We start from the raw sequence: 16558 nt of genomic DNA on the forward strand, positions 1-16558 counted from the left end.
TGTGTTTTGTAATTTAAAGCCCAATCACTGCGTCGGAGCCGAACATCATCCAACAACATTCCTGACAAATTCAAATCAGAAAATTCTCATTTTCCATGTTTTTTATATGATCTCCGTTAAAAATATGTTACTAACACACACGTGTGGAAAAGTACGGTTAGAGTAGAGAGCAGGTTTGAATGCTCGGCTTTAATTTGGTTGTTTGGATCATACGTTCATGTTACTACACACAAACAACAAACTTCTGTTTGGAGCTGGTCTCTGACTTCGCCTTCTTCAGGATGAACTCTGACATTCACCTGGCTGACATGTACTAACTGGGGCAGGTGTTTCGAATCAGAGCTCTCCTACCAATCAACTTGCAGCACATAGAATGAAGCCAATGATAAGAAAGAACCAAAGCACACGACAGATCAGAAAAGGCTCCTCTGGGTCACTTCTGATCTGTTTCGCCATTTTCGCTGTGAGGATCTGGGATCACATGTAAACTCAGTAGTAAAAGTCCAATTCATTTTTCCCATAGACGAATGTAAATGTTAGCGACTCTCAGTTCGTCTGCAGCCTGAAACTTTCCAGTTCAATCATCAGACCAAATGATTCACAACTGTGTTACAAAAACATCTGGTCTGTTGATTAAAAGTTAACTACGACTCCCAAGGTGCATTTCAGCGAGAAACATTCAGTCAATGAGTTTAAAATTCTGTGACAGTGAGCGAGAGTTAAAGATGGAGTCACACGCATCAAAACTCAAAAAGTTCAACTCACAGATTTGATCGTGACAGTTCAACATAAATGAGCTGATTTCACTGTTAAATTTTAGTGTGACTGAGCCTTTAATCCCCGAGCTGCCAACAGACCAGACTGTGTTTATACTGGGCAGCTTCCAGGTGTGACTGGGTGTGTGTGTGTGTGTGTGTGTGGATCTCAGCGAAACTTCCCTGAATAAACAAAGGTTAAAAACAACAATCATTTATTTATAAATCAAAGTGTAAGGAAACCTGCTGCTGTTGTCCCTGTTTAAACCAGTCAAACCAGTTCAGAATCACCGGTTCACACTGGAAACTGCCCTGTTGACCCGACGCGATCGTTGGAGAAAAAACAAACTTTTCTTTGGACTGTTTGTGTTTTAACAGGACTTTATTATAAAGACACGGATGTACATCTGTCAAATTTCAATGGAATACTGACATCGTGTCTAATTCACATTTTTATTTTCTTTCTGCTGCAAAGAACAAATAGCAAAATCTTTCACCTTATAAACAAGTGCTGCAATTCAGTGTCCAAAATACAACACCCACGGGCTGGACGACGAGTTTCTGAACAAGTTTCAAGTTGGAAATCAGATAGAAATGAACATAAGCAACCTGAAAATCACAGCAGCATCATGTTTTTGAAAAGGTGTTTGGAAAAGCCCACTCAAAGAGTCCAATTTATTTTTTCTTTCAGGTATTCGTGTCAGAATCTGAGACGCTGAGACGCTGAGACGGTCCCAGGCTGCACGATCCTGCAGGTTCCACTGAACTTTTGCTGTTAAAGGCCTTCGAATGTCGTAAATGGGTCGGCTTCTCTCGAGCTCCGGAGTAGAAAAATAATCCTGGTCCAGTGGATCCGCTGATAACGACAGAGCCGAGGCTCCTGCTCAGGCGTCAGATCTCTGTGCCTCGTTTCAGGTCGTTCACAAATAAACTTCTTAAAAATGTCTCTACTGTTAGTTTAAAGGATCTTCAAAAATAAACCACCAACAACAAAAATAATACTTCTTTGAAAGCATAGAAGAAGAGGAAGAGGGGAAGTCACAGCACTTGGAAACGCCACGAGGCCTGGTCTTTGTAGTCCAAACAGTCGGAGGCGTTGAAGTTGAGTTTCCAGGCCGAAGCCGCCGTCTGCTCTTTGTAATCCAGACAGTCTGTGGAGTTGAAGGCGAGGCCGGGCGCGCTATACGCCTGGTGGTGGTGCGGCGGGTGGTGGTGATGGTGGTGGTGCCCTGATGTCTGGCCGATGTGATGGTGCGGGTGTCCCGTCATGGAGCTGCTGGTCATGGGGCTGAGCTGGTGCGGGTGGTGCGGGTGGTGGTGGGAGTGCATGGGCGCCAGGTACGAGCCGCACTCGACGCCGCCAAAGTAGGATCCTGACGCCGAGCCCGGGTAGCCCTGGCTGTACGCTGCCGCCGTTTGGCTGTAAGACACCGGGTAGGAGGGTGTCCCCCCGGCGGCAGAGGACGACACGGAGCGCTGCATGCAGGAGGCGCTGGTGGGCGCAGCAGGGTCGGGCAGCGTGGGCGGGGCCGGGGCCGGGGAGATGGGCGCCGGGCTCCAGATGGATGACACCGGGGCGGTGACGGAGGTAGAGGTGCTGATCAGACCAGGACCACTGAGACCGGAGGAGACGGAGGAAGAGGAAGAGGAGGATGAAGCTGAAGAGGCGGAGGAGGAGGAGCTGGACACCGCTGGTGGGGTGAACTGGCCGCTGCTCTCTGAACCGGTGCTCTCTCTGGTCGGAGACGACTTCTTCTTCATCGGTTTCACCTTGGCGCTGTTGCTGCTCTGCTGCTGCTGCCGACACTTGGCTCGTCTGTTCTTAAACCAGACCTGAGGAAGGAGGAGAGGTCAAAGGTCAACATCACACATCGGCTGGGTCAGAAATCAAAAAAGCGTAAAACCTGAGCGAGAAACAGCTGAACACACTCCGCTGCCGTGTCATTACGCTCACACGACCCCACCGAGAAGCTGCGGCTCTGACCTCTGACCTTTACTGCTGGTCTTGTTTTACCGTCAGACTCACGGAAGCAGCTTAATGTGCAGAACCTGTGTGTTCCTCTGATACAGATTTATTACCAGCATTTACCTTAAAGGATCAGTTCACCAAAATGAAAAATAAACAAACAAACAAACAATAAAACGAGAAAACAATCGAACAAACAAAAAAGAAAAAACAAAATATATTTTCTCACTTTACTTTTCATTCAGTTTTGATTTTATTGATGGAAAAACTAAACAAAAAACTTTTTCATGTATTTGTTTTGGAGGCAGAAAAAACAACAACAAAACAACCTCATCATACTTTTCATACCTCCTCCTGCTTTTTAAAAATATTATGTCCTGCTTTACTGATGAAACATCTTTGTTTTTTTTGTTTCAGTAGCGACGATGAAAAAAACGATTTCAGGACTTTATATTTTTATTCCTGACTGAGTCCATATATAAATATGTTATTAAGCCAAAGTAACTGAGCCACAGACACTAAACCCAAACACAGAGAAACTTCTGACTGTATTTACATGATATTAAGATGAAACTCATCTGTTTTCTATGTGATGATAAAATTTGTTTTCTCATAGAAAATGGACAGAAACTGGAGTCAGAGCATTCTGAGTAATTTATATAATATTTACATGATATATTTTAAAAGTAATAAAACATGGAACACTGCTAATTATTATATGAATTAACTCTAAGTAACTTATTAAAAGCAGCATCAGCGGCAGAAAATCTTTAAATAAAATGCTTCCACAAAAATAACAGCACGTGCTGTAATGGCAGCACTGACACCTGTGTCTGTCACCTGCGTCTGTCACAGGTAAATGAGTCAAAGCTGTGGTGGTGATCGTGGCCTGTCAGCAGCAGCAGCAGCAGCAGCAGCCATGACTGCAGCTTTAAGCCCAGCAGAGGGCCACTGAGGCCGGGGACGCACACCCTGTGCCCGGCCTCTCCACAGAGAGCTCAGCCAAAGCCTCCCCTCGGATTAAACACGCGTCTCACACTGAAATTAGTCCTGCAGAGACCTGAGGTGGACGGAAGAGGAGCAGAAAGTCCCTCAGAGGCCTGAACTAAAACCTGGGCTCAGGTGTGTAAAATTCAGGAAAACAGTTTCAGCCGAGAGGAAACTTCCGAACTCATTTCTAAATTTCTGGACACAGCATTTCATTCTCCCCGAACCAGATATTTTTATAATAAACGTTTGGAATAAATCCTCGTTTTTCTCATGCAGTCACATTCACACTTGCCCGCTGGACGCTGCGGACTCTGGGAGCAGCCTGGCTGCTTGTCTGACCTGCACTCTGGACTCCGGCAGGTTGATTTTCAGCGCCACCTCCTCCCTCATGAAGATGTCCGGGTAGCGCGTCTTGGCGAACAGCGACTCCAGAATGTCCAGCTGAGTCCGGGTGAAGGTGGTCCGCTCCCGGCGCTGCTTCCGCGGGTTGGCTGAAAATACATTAAAATTAAATATTAAAAATTTAATAAAAATAAAAATAAAATAAAATAAAATAAAATGAAATAAAATAAAATGTGTTTATCATCGGGTGTGTGCCCAAGACTCTGTCCCTCCACAGCGTTACACACTGAGTCCTGCGCTCGGACATGTGTCCTGTGTAAATTCTTTTTTTTTTTTCAGACTAATTTCGCGTCTTAATTCTAAAGAATTCGTTTTTCGCGCAGAATCGCAGTTTCCCCGCGCACACCAACATCTTCCCCGCATATTTAACCGCCTGGACTTTAATTAAAAAAAAAATAAAAATCTATTAGCAGAGTTTTATCATCAGGACGAAAGTGAGTGACAGACTTTACTCATTTCAGAATAAAGTTGGAGAAATGTCACAAAACAAAACAAACCAAACTTCACAGACTCACACTCTCAGTTTAACACAACAGATCCGGGTCCATCCTCACACCTGAGTCTTATTCCACTTTTTTTCCACCTTATAAAAGTTTTCTTTCACTTTCAGACTTAAAATCATTTCTTTGGGTGGGAACGCGCTGAGCTTTGGAGGCTGACGCTGTAATATTAAAGGTTAATAAAATGAAAATGAACCATTAAAGTCTCCTCTGTGCAGCACAAACAGAAAAAGTTTTACATCAAAAACACAGCTGCAGAAAAAAGTCTGGAACATCTGGGGGAAATTATTTTCTATAGAAACTTTATCTAAAGTAAAAACTATTAAAAGAGCATCGCTGTGTTTTATTTTACTGAATCTGTATTTGTGAGTTCGGGCCTCAGGAGTCCGTGTCTGGGCCGTACCTGGGTACCCCACCGACGGGTGCAGCAGGTCCATGGCAGCTCCGCTCAGGCCCAGTCCGTTCATCCCGTACGGGGCCTGTTTGAGATAAGACATCATGCTAAAGGCGCGGAGGGGAGACCGCAGTCTGGACGGGCAGGAAGGGCGCAGATCTCCCGGGGCTCAGGCGCTGAACTCGGCTCCTGTGAGAGGTAGAGGCGAATCAGGAATACGTACCAATCCCACATTTAATCACAGAACACGGAGCGTTAGTGTTTTATACAGAACAGTAAAACGGACACCAGGAGTTTACCTTTCAGAGGCCTTCAAACTTTCATTTCTCAAACTAAACTTCCAGCTCATCGTTTAACAGCTCAGAGGCCTGTCACAGCTTATTAAATACGGAATGGACTTTTTTTTTTTTAACACCGTGAAAATAATAAATCTCCAGAGAAACGCGGTCAAATGAAAGAGCTGCAGTCAGAACATGCAAAGTTTCCTGCAGCTTGCAGATAAAAACCTCTGCACATTACATTTCAGGCCTTCAGATTGGACCAATTCACAAACGGACATGAATGAAATTTCACAACACAATGAACGTGAATGGCCTCGGTTATAATCCTCACCGCTGTTTGTGAGAATCTGACCTGAGACGGAGGACAGAGGACAGGAGGACATTTTGGAAAATGGTTTTTAAATTGTGGAACTGAACCGGACGAAGTAGGAAAAAAAACGGAGAATTTTTATTTGTTTTTTTTTTTTTTTTAAAGCTGATCATCAGCTCAGATTTACACAATATTCAACTTTGAACGTGTAAATAAAAGAATCGTGAAGGACTCGAAGAAGCCTGAAGGACTGAACGTGGACTGGGTGAACTTTTCTGTCCACAAATCTCCCAACAGTCAAATGAGTGTGAGACAAAGTGGGACAAAGTGGGACACGGGGCCTTAACCCGGGACCTGAGCGACGTGAACGGCGGCTCCTGCACACGAGCACAGACTGTAACGGCCCTGATATCACCGGATCATCAGATTCACCAGCTTTTAATTAATTCAGCAGCTCAATTAAATCGACCTGTGGAGACACACGTTTAAATTACAGGACACCGGAGACTCTCACCTCTCAGTGTCTGCGCTGGAAGGAAAGGCTGAAGAACAACTTTATTTATTCATACAGACACAGAGTTTACACATTTACTGCGGATTTATTATTATTATTATTATTATTATTATTATTATTATTATTATTATTATACCTCCATGTTTTCTCTGCAGGGCTGTTTCTGTGTTACCATTAGAACTGATCTTTTATTTACTCGGATTTTCTCCATCTCGTCCTCACCTGTGGGACATTTTCGAGTCACGTCCTTCAGATGATTATTTATTTAGATCATTTTTCCCCCGCTGTTCTTTTTCCCGTGGGAAGAAGCACAAACTAAATAAAGTAATTCCGTTTTGACACCGTGGTAACAGGTTCAACCTGCAGTGTCACCTGCTAAATGTAAAAGCACAAAGCTGAAAAAGACGTGAATGCAGAACGTCTGAAGTCTAAAAGTATGATGTTAAATTAAATATTTAGTTTTTGATTTTGACGGATGCTTCCTTCTGCAGAAGTTCACACATCAGCTGCAGCTTTAATAAACCGCCTTAACTGTTAACTGTTAGTTTTGGTGTAAGACTGTATTTAGATAAGAATTTCCATAATCCACCGGGGTCCTTTGAGCAGGGAACAGCGCAGATTTTCGGCCTAACAGCAGCTTTTCCTGCGGTGAAAGGAGCCGCGGGCCTCACACTCCGAATAAAGCCGGACTTATTTCCATAACCGCAGGAAGGAGCCGAACCACGCAATGTAAATGCGTCCAAACGGTGTGCAAATGAACTCCATTACAATTTAGATTAGATCTACGGGGCGACAATTAGCGGCGAAGTAAGCGGACAGGAGCCCGGGAGGAAATCCACCGAGAGGAGACCGAGTCCGGCTGAGGATTAAAGCCACACGCAGGATTTTAGAGGCTTTGGTTCGGTTACGATCCGTTATTCTGGTTCCTGGTTATTTCGTTTGTTAAGATTTAATTTTAACGTGCAGATATTTTTTTATTTGACATCGGCTATTTTATTTCAATTTTGAGAGCTTTGTTTTGAGCCGATGCTTCCAAATGAAAATGGTAAAATATTAAAAAACAAACAAAAAAAAAAACACGAAACAAAAACGAATAAACAGCAGGAACTTTGCAGCTGGAAGAATAAAGCGGAGGAACACAGTGAAACGGGTTAGAGGTCTCACCTTCTTCAGGCTCCTTTCTTAAAACCAAAAATCCGGTTAAACGTCTGAGGGCTCAGATCCACCGTGTGAGAAATATCCACATGGAGGGAAGCGGGATGTTCTCAGCTCCGCGTGCAGTTCACACCTGTTCGCGGGCTATAAAACGAACATTTCAGCAGAAAACCACAGAAACTCTCCCTCTCTCTTTCTCTCTTTCTCTCTCTCTCTCTCTCTCTCCAGCCGGTGTCGACGGACGGAGATTGATGCTCGTCTCCGAGGCCCGCGCCTCTATGAGTCAAGAAAGCACGCGGGTCTGAGCCCGTGCAGCCAATCACGGCGCTCCGAGGCCTTACGGGCGACGCGGGAGGCCAATGAGCCCGCGAGCTCGGCCCCGAAACACCCGCCCATTTCGAAAGGTACGAGTACCACGTGACACGAGCGAAAAGTTTGGGTCAGAAAGTTGGAGGAGAACCGTTCGGCTGCTGCCGCTGAGTCCCGAAGGTGAACGAGCTCAGGGCCGAATAATGATGATATTAAAGAATATTTCCAGTGATTCTGTGTTAAAATAATGTTGATAATATTTTATGAAAACAGCAGTTAAACCTCGAGTCTCTATATTTATCCACTAACGCGGGAAAAGAAGGATTAAAATCTGCTGCTTCAACAAAACCATAAGTTAGTTCGCGTTAAATTTGGCTTCTGGTAAAAAACTAGTGACCGTCGCTTCCTCCGGTCTGCGGCCATTTACAGCTGCGACGGGCCCAGAACAGGCCTCACAGCGGAACACACACTCTCCCACCTGCGTTACAGGGCGGAGGTTATTTTCTGTTTTCATTCTAAATATTTCACTGCTCAGATTAAAACTAAAAAAAAAAAAATCTCTCAAAACGGCAGCGATTCTGTTTTCATCCGTGATTCACTTCTTTTTTTTCTGAGAAACCTGCAAACAAACAAAAAGCAGAGTTATGGTTCAGTCATGAATTAATGAGATAATAGTGCAGTTTAAATTAAATCCGGAGATGCTCATTGAAAAGAGGCCTAACGATGACCTCCACAGAACGATCAGTAAAATTTTACCCATCTGATGATCAAATAGATACTTTCAAAATTAAACACGTGCATATTTAAAAATACTTTTAGCAAATACAAATTAACATAAAAGTAAATTATGTAAATTCCTGCAATCATGAATTAAAATCACACACAAAACCCCCAGAAATCTGAGGTTATGGGGAAAAAAATCTGTTGTTCAGGGAAGTTAATGTGAAAAAGTTTGAAATCTTCGTGGCCTCATTTCCTCTGCGTGTCCTCTGGAAGTGTCCGACTGGGACAAAGCCAGTGATTGATCACAAGTATCAAGATATCAAATGGACGGAGTCATTGTTGTTGTGAGGGTTTTTGGGTCTAATCCCAAATTGCAGGAGTATTTTCTTAATACTAAGCCCGTAAATCCAGGGATCAGGCCGCCTAAAGAGGTGTGTGTGTGCGTGTGTGTGTGTGTGTGTGTGTGTGTGTTGGAGGTGGTGGGGGTTAGGTTTGGAGAGGCTTCTCGTCTGTGCTTATTAAAAGCATGATGCATAAAATCCCAGGTCGTCAGGAAGCATGCAGGAGGCTCCGGCCGGGCTGCTGCACTTTCCACTTCACGGCAAACACAAACACACACACAAACACACACACAAACACACACACACACACACACACACACACACACACACACACACACACACACACACACACAACCTGCAGCCGTGCAGACTGAGAGCAGGGCAGAGAAAGCCTGTGACGCGGCTGACAGCAGTGAGTCTGGCTGCAGGCGGAAGGAAAAGTGCAGCTCAGCAGGCAGGTGAAGACCAGAGTCCACCTCACTGTCTGAGGGGACTGATGGGATCCATCAGGAAAAGACCTCTCAGGTAAGAAAAACCTGATCTGCCTCCTGTTAGTGGTGAAATGTTTGGGGTTAAATCAAAAAGAAAACTTTATGTGTTTAAGTTTTTGTCGTGCAAATGTGGTAAAAACACATGAGTCATGCGTGAGGTGAAGTGTCAGGCTGTGGAGGGTGTGTTGGAGTTTGAAACAGCTCTGATGACAAGTTTAGATCTCTGTGCTGATTTGTTGCTGATGAGCTTTGTGTGAAGCGAAGCTCTGTTTTTAAAAGGTGTTTAAAAATGAACGGCAGCTTGTGGAGCTGATTTCAGATTTTCAAACGTTAGTCTGGAGTTTGTTTTTTTTTTTTTTGGTTGGTTGAACGCTGATGCTGCAAATGTGCATGAAGGCAAAATGATGTAGAAGTTTCCTCTGTGACAGGCTGCTGACGCAGAGGCTGCATGTGATTATGTAACACGTCTACAACATGTTAACTGTCCCACACACTGCACTGAAACTTCAGGTTAAACACTGTAACACCTGTAGGTTTACTCAGGTTTTGTAATTTGTATTATTTGAAATATATATATTATTTTTTTTATTATAAATACATTATATTTATATAATTTTTAAGTTGCAATAAAGTTTTTAAATGTAGTGTTAATAATTTGTGTTGGTTATAAAAAAAGTTCTATCTGTTAAATTTTCTTTTTAATATATTTCTATTCTTAACCTTTCCTCTGAGGGAAATACTTAAAAATATCTAATTAGTAAATTAAATTTAAAAAGCTGCTGAAAAACACTGAAAACCAATGAAACAATGAATCAGCAGAATTAAAACATGATTAAAAATCCTCTTCCTCCTGCTGATCAGCTTCAAACGTCAGCGAGCTGAGAGTTTATCTTCAACAACAGAAAACCATCAGATCATTTAAAAATCTTTAAAACTCTGATAAAAAGAAAAAAGTTTTTTCCTGTTGTCTCTCCTTCACCTCCTCTTCCTCAGTGTGTTGTTGTGTAACTCAGACTGAGTCAGGAAACTCTGCACCCTGTGATTTTCCATGTTCAGTGCCGCTGCAGGAAGTGATGTAAGCGATGTGTGGCAGAGCGTGTGTGTGTCGTAGACGTGCAGATGTTGTAGAAACAGATTTTTAGGCTTTTGAAAAAATCCTCGAACACGCATGTGTAACTATGCACAGACTGTTGTGTTTACCAAGCTACACGGAGCCTCGCCCCACCTGTTCCTGCTCACAGGTGTAAACACGTCCAGTCAGTTTCACACAGGAACATCTCCGTAAGACGCAGCGTCCTCCAGGCTGATGTCCAACACTTCCTCACATGTAAACAAGACAGATTATTATTATTATTATTAATATAATTATTTGCCAGTGTTTGTGCCAACACTGCAAATAAAGCCCTCAGGGAGAGCAGGGAGTTATGGGTAATGCGTCACCTGGCTCATCAGGGAGGAGCCAAGACGAGTACCGATCCTCACACTTCTGCACTGCTCTACAGATGTTTGAATTATCAACAGTACAATGCATCATCCTTAACATGTGGATGTGGACGGATGCTCAGACTCGTCCTCACAGCGTGCACTGACAGGGCTGCGCCGCCGAAACTGAGCCGATCGCTGTGATCGATGCTTCAGTGAAAACTCAGTGAAGGCATCAGTCATACAGGAGCTTCAGCTGTCGACAGGCTCACAGAGCACGATGCTGAGAGCAGTAAAACCGTGTTCACGCAAAGAGTCGAGGTCGTGCACTTCCTGTCAATGTGAAGCGTCCATACCTGGAATGACTGGGATCAGCTGTGGACCTGCAGGTCTGACCTGGAGTGGACTGTACAGTCACTCGACCCCGATAACAGCAGCTCGCCCTCCCTCTCACCTGGCTGCTGCAGCTGAAGGAGAGGACAAATAACAATAAACAAACAAACAAACAAACACTTCTCTCGCTCCATTTCTAACTCACTCCATAGAAAATGAAATTCTCTACTGTCCAGAGTCCTGACTGACGGACAGACAGATGGACAGACGGACGGACAGACGGACAGACTGACAGACACCTGAGGAGCTGCAGCAGAAACAGGAAATGAGAAACGACTCGTCGCCCACAGTCAAGTACAGTAGAGACGGCAGCGAGTCCTCGCAGAGACACAGGCACTGAGACAGGAGTATGTAGCTGTCAATCACAGGCCCCGTGGTCCCGCCCCTCTCATTAAGAAGGCAAACAATGAAGGTGAGGGAGAGGAGAAGGGGGGAGGGGGGGGGGGGACGACAAGGAGGGAGAAATCAGACACCAGAGCCACGAAACCAACTGACCCCATCCAGTACCCATCACCCCCTGAAACACAGAGGTGTGTGTGTGTGGAGGGAATTACTTAGATGTGTGTGTATGGGGGGGTAACTTCCAATCCTTTTAGGATTATGCCCCCCCCCCACCACCCCCGACCCCCGGCTCTGTTCTTCGCTCTTTCACTCTGCTGCCCCTCGGGCAATCACGTTAAAACTTGCATGGCCAGCGCTCATTCAGATATCTCTAACAATGCGTAGCAGCGGTAACCATGTGAGCCCTGGCAAAGCACGCAGGAATGCACCCCCCCCACTCACCAACACACACACACACACACACACACACACACACACACACACACACACACACACACACACACACACACATAAAAAAATATACTGAAGGCGATAAAACATTTCCCAGATGTCTAAGGAAAATGGCAGTTTTTGGAGGAAAGCAGAAATCTGTATTAAAATCGTGATTCGTGTTTCGTCACCTAAAATCTCATTTGACCTGAACTCACATGTGAGTTTCCTCAGATGGGCCCGAGCACGGTAACGTTTCTCACTTCGGTCCGGTGAAATGTCTCAGGAGCTGAGCTGAAGATAGCAAGTAAACACTGTGGTTTCTAGGAGCATGGAACTTAATGTTGAATCAGAGTTGTTGTTTTCTCACCTGTACCTGTACCTGTACACCTGTGCCAGTCACATCCATGCTTGTCGCCATCTTTTACCAGTTCTCTTCCTCTGACACAGGAAGACGGCGTCTCCGTTTTTAATTCCACCTCGGTGGTTTTCCAGGCCTGTGAATCACAGAACACACTGGAGGTCTGGTTTGTTCGAAGCTGCAGCAGAAGTCGGAAAAATCAGGCCAACTTTTCTGGCACCAAACTAAAATCACACAGGATGTTTATATCACCTTTGGCCCCTTTAGTGGTTTTTAAAGATCTCAGAATGACCAAGTTTTCAAGTCTTTAATATAACCTTACTAATGATGGTAGAAGATTGTCAGATATAAACAGCGACAGAGAACAATGTGTGTTTGTTCGTGGAACATCTTTGACTTTAAACACAGGTGCTGATGCTTCTCTTCTGTACCTGTACCTGTACCCGCGCGTCCCTCTGGATAACAGCCTCAGCTAACGTCTCTAAATTTGAACGTACACCTTCTAAACAGCTCCTGATCCTGTTCTGAGCCACAGAGGAGCAGAGGGCAGAAACGAGCGCTCCCTCCCTGCCCCTCAGCGTGCAGGAGGGAGGGAATTGCCATCCGGCCTTATCTCCAGGTCCAGTCAACTAGAGGCAGTGAGAGAGTTTGCTCCATCATCAGAGCCGGCCATTTGATAGGATTCTGGCACTGCAGCTAATCAATCTGCAGCACAGAGCTGCCAGAAGACCTGTAACAAAGCTCAAAGACCCTCACAAATGGCCCAGTCCTGGGGATAAGCCCCTGCACAGGATTACATATTGATTTTGAACGTCTAAAAAAGCTTATCATATAAAACCGCCACAGACTACAAAAGTAGCGGAGTCTATGCATGAATTCGTCTTTTAGAGAGAAGCATCAACTTTCAAATACAGAGACGCCGAGCATGAACCAAAACAGAAATAAATGGTGGAGAAATCAATGGCAGGGATGAGGTGTGGCGGCACATTGTTAACCGGGGAATCACAAGTCGGCCTGGCTTATCCCTGCTGGGGGAAGGGGTTTCCTCCATGTTTGCTTCTTGGTGTTGTGTTTATTTATTTATTCCTATTCTTAACATTCTTTTCACATGGCTTAATTTGTGGAAATTGTTTTTAAACAAACTTAACTTACTTTTTTTTAACTGTTTTCTTTAGTTCTTTCCTGATCACATTAAATAAAGCTCAAATAGAAAATAAGCCTCAGTAAGATTGCAATTAAATTTAGGACAGTTATTCGAGGTCGCCAGAGGATGAACCTTAAGGACTTTGGTGAACCCCCAGCTTTTCACCTTCATCACCACCAGAAGCCTAAAGTTTCACTCTTTCCAGGACTTTCAGGCTCAGAAAGCTTTAAAAACCAAGGCTGTACATACATACACTATATTATCAAATGAAGCTTAATTTATATTTAAAGAGCTAAATCTTCCAGAATCTGATCCAAGGAGGGAAATCTGTCTCCATCATTTCAGTCGTAGTAAAGATGTTCTCCTGGGAAGAGACGCCACTCTCCCTTCCCACCGCCGAGATATGGGACAACGTCTTTACCTGCCTGTCCACCTCGTCTGTTCTGACAGAGGGACCTGTCCTACAAAGGGACGGCCACTGGCTCCATTCATTCTAGAAGTTTGAGGATGTTTGACCCCCCCGCCTTTAAAAACACACACTCATATACAAAAACCACCTTAAAACAAACAGTGCAGAGGAAACAAAACCCGCGTGTCCTTGATACAAGAGGCAGTGCAGAGTACAGCCGCTTCCCCTCCATCAATAATCCGCACTTAATAATCAGGAGATTAACTGATATCAGGTGTGCAGATGACTGGCGGCTGAAAACAACTAAGGATGATGGGAGGAAGCAGGGTGAACAGCAGAGACTCCCCCTAAGCAAAGCACAGCCCCCCCAACATAAAACTAATTAGAATTGATTTATTATGGATCAGGTACCTTATCAGGTGAGAGAGGGAATTACCATGGTGAGCCAAAGGGCTGCGGCAGGTCGCTGCTGAATGGTAAAATCAATCTGAGCTGACTGCATCTCATCCTGAGGAGAACACGTGAAAAAAAACATTTCAACGACACGATCACGTAATAATTCACGTTTTTTTTACATGTGAATTTCATTCAGTAAATATCAGTTTACCTCCAGATGTAGCTGAGGACATTTTAACAAACAGGAGAAACTCTGCCTCAGTGAGAGGAGCGCCTGATGCTCTTCTTCTTTTCTTTTTTTTTTTTTTTTCCATCCTCAGCCTCTTGTTTTTCGGCGGCTGGCGACAGTTCAGCATCTCGTCAAACCCTCTTCAGCTCCGACTCCTTTTCTCTCCCTGGGCAACTTCGAAAACTTCATCAATATGTTAATGACTTAATCTTTAAACACTTAAAGAAACCATTAATAAACATTGATTTGAACACTTGCCACCAGTGACTCGCATTAATCCAGTGCAAACAGCTGATACACAAACTGCGACGGAGGGCAATTTGTGGAGGATTACCAATAGAAAATGGACGTACGAGACATTGATCACGCTTCTGTGGCAGGGATGAAGCGAGGCCGATTCACTGCCGCTGTCAGAGGATGGCTCTCCCTCTTTCTTCTTCTTCTGTTGCTGCTGAGGTAGAAAAAGAGCAGAAAAAGAAAGATGGTGAAGCTAAATGAGTAAATGATGGCATACAATCAGTCACGGCTCCATCAGCCTCAACGTAAGAGGAAAGAAAAGTCCGGGTTTGTGTTTTAGCATCACAACTACACCGGCCTCATCAGTTCTTGTTGTAAGTTTTTTTTTTTTTCTGTTGCTGTTTGTGTGAATGTGACGGGGTAGTTAGCCAGATACTTACAAAGGAGCATGGCGTTCCCCTTTTAATCCTGTGAACAAAGCTCTGACTGACTGAGTTATTTTCCAAGGGGGTAAAAAAACCATCAGGTAAGCACCAGATGTATCTGAGGTGCTAGAAAATTAGAGATGTGAGTAGCACCTTGTTTGCTGTCTTGCCTGGAGGTCCGGGTCCAGGGCCTGTTTGTGCTAGCTTAGCATAAAATGGAAAGTTTCACAGAGAGCAAAGTTTCAAACTTTCTGTCAATGCGTACATAAAAAACTTTTTAAAATGCTGGTGTTGTGTTGCGAACAGGGAAAAAAACCCAAGCTTCGACATTCAAGATGCCAACTTTTACCTTGTGATCGTGTGATTCCACGTTTGTCTTAAAGAGGCGTGTCTCTGATGCTCTGGTTTTACCGCGTGCAAGACAAAGTTTTACTCTTGGACTCTTGAACGTTCGACATCTAACAGGTGTCTGACGATACAGATGTGATCAGTTAGACTTCAACCCCGACACCAGGCTGAATAACAGCTGTTTTCGTTGTTTGTGTAGTCGTTCACTTTGTGTATTAAAGTGGACAAACACTTGCACTCACAGCGCATGATGTATGATACTGTGAGTTACTTCTGCAGATGATTAAAACGATCAGTCCTGCAGGAATGTGTGCAAGCAGAGACAGAAATATGAGTCTGAGAGACTAAAGAATTCAGTTTGTAACTCGGTGACTGGCAGCACCGGGCCGTCAGCCAAATCACCGTTAACCAGAAAACACAAGCGACTGCGGCTGGATCCACAGCAACACACAGATGTAGGATTCTCTTTGTTGGGTTATTCGATTCTTCGAGACGCTGCCTGACACGTTTAGACCTGAGGGCGGGCTGCAGGAGTTTCTGTCATAGCACCTCAGGTCTGTCGTCGACTGGAGTTTGAAGCTCACCACCCAGGTATCCAGACGGCGCCTGTGCCAGTCCAGAATCTGAAAATAAACCTTAAAGGATACACTAATCCGAGGCAGTTATAACTGTACAGGAACAAAAGCAGACACGTTTATTAATTAATTTCCAATCATACTGGCTGATTTACGTCCTGTGTGGAGAGTCAGTGCCAGTGGCAGCAGAGTGTCCTTCATTCATCCTCAGCAGGAGTTTACTCTGAAACACATAACACTTTAGTGCTGACGTCACTGATCACGTTCAAACACCTAAAAATCAAGAAATATTTTTTAACTAGATGTTTTGACAGAATCATGTTTTTCTTATGTTTCACATGTACCATATTTTATTAAATTCTTGTCCGAGTATTGAAAACCCTGCCTGGTTAAAAAAAAAAAAAAAAAAAGAAGGAGTGAGCAATGGGAAACAAAGGCCGGAGTTTTTATGGAACCAAACAGGAACGGGCAACTGGCCAAGAGATTTGGGCCGCTCGGCTCTGAGGCCGGTCAGCTCGGCCCCTCGAGTCGTGACCCAGAGGAACAAACCCAAAAAGCCATCGCAGACAACAAGGCGCTGGTTTTCAGCGGAGGCTCCGGATTTGTTCCCCGAAGGTCTTTGTGCTTGTCGGAGTGAACGAAGCCTCAATAACCAAATAAGATTAAGATCACAATCTGAGCCGGTGCTACATTAAAAAGATAAGGCTAATGAGAGTG

At 44.4% G+C, this 16558-nt stretch overlaps 1 protein-coding gene and 1 long non-coding RNA gene across 4 annotated transcripts; both read right to left on the reverse strand.

Moving 5' to 3' along the window:
• Positions 1–1155: 1155 nt before the first annotated feature.
• LOC121180529 (homeobox protein OTX1 B-like) lies at positions 1156–8094 on the reverse strand. Its single transcript, XM_041036016.1, has 4 exons — positions 7277–8094; positions 5017–5196; positions 4051–4202; positions 1156–2588 (listed from the first exon to the last, which is right to left on the reverse strand). Exons 2-4 carry the CDS (start codon positions 5111–5113, stop codon positions 1794–1796), a joined length of 1044 nt encoding a protein of 347 aa, XP_040891950.1. The 5' UTR covers positions 5114–5196; positions 7277–8094; the 3' UTR covers positions 1156–1793.
• Positions 8095–8187: 93 nt separating this feature from the next.
• On the reverse strand, positions 8188–16057 carry LOC121180810. 3 transcript variants are annotated; one of them, XR_005893967.1, is made up of 7 exons: positions 14239–16057; positions 14043–14139; positions 12088–12214; positions 11936–12011; positions 10910–11020; positions 10572–10836; positions 8188–10447 (listed from the first exon to the last, which is right to left on the reverse strand). It is a non-coding gene; the product is annotated as an uncharacterized LOC121180810 (long non-coding RNA). The 3 variants fall into 3 exon arrangements; XR_005893966.1 differs by having other exon boundaries at positions 10572–11020; positions 12100–12214; XR_005893965.1 differs by having other exon boundaries at positions 10572–11020.
• Positions 16058–16558: the final 501 nt, after the last annotated feature.

Source organism: Toxotes jaculatrix, chromosome 4 (assembly GCF_017976425.1).
Source record: "Toxotes jaculatrix isolate fToxJac2 chromosome 4, fToxJac2.pri, whole genome shotgun sequence".
NCBI lineage: Eukaryota > Metazoa > Chordata > Actinopteri > Toxotidae > Toxotes > Toxotes jaculatrix.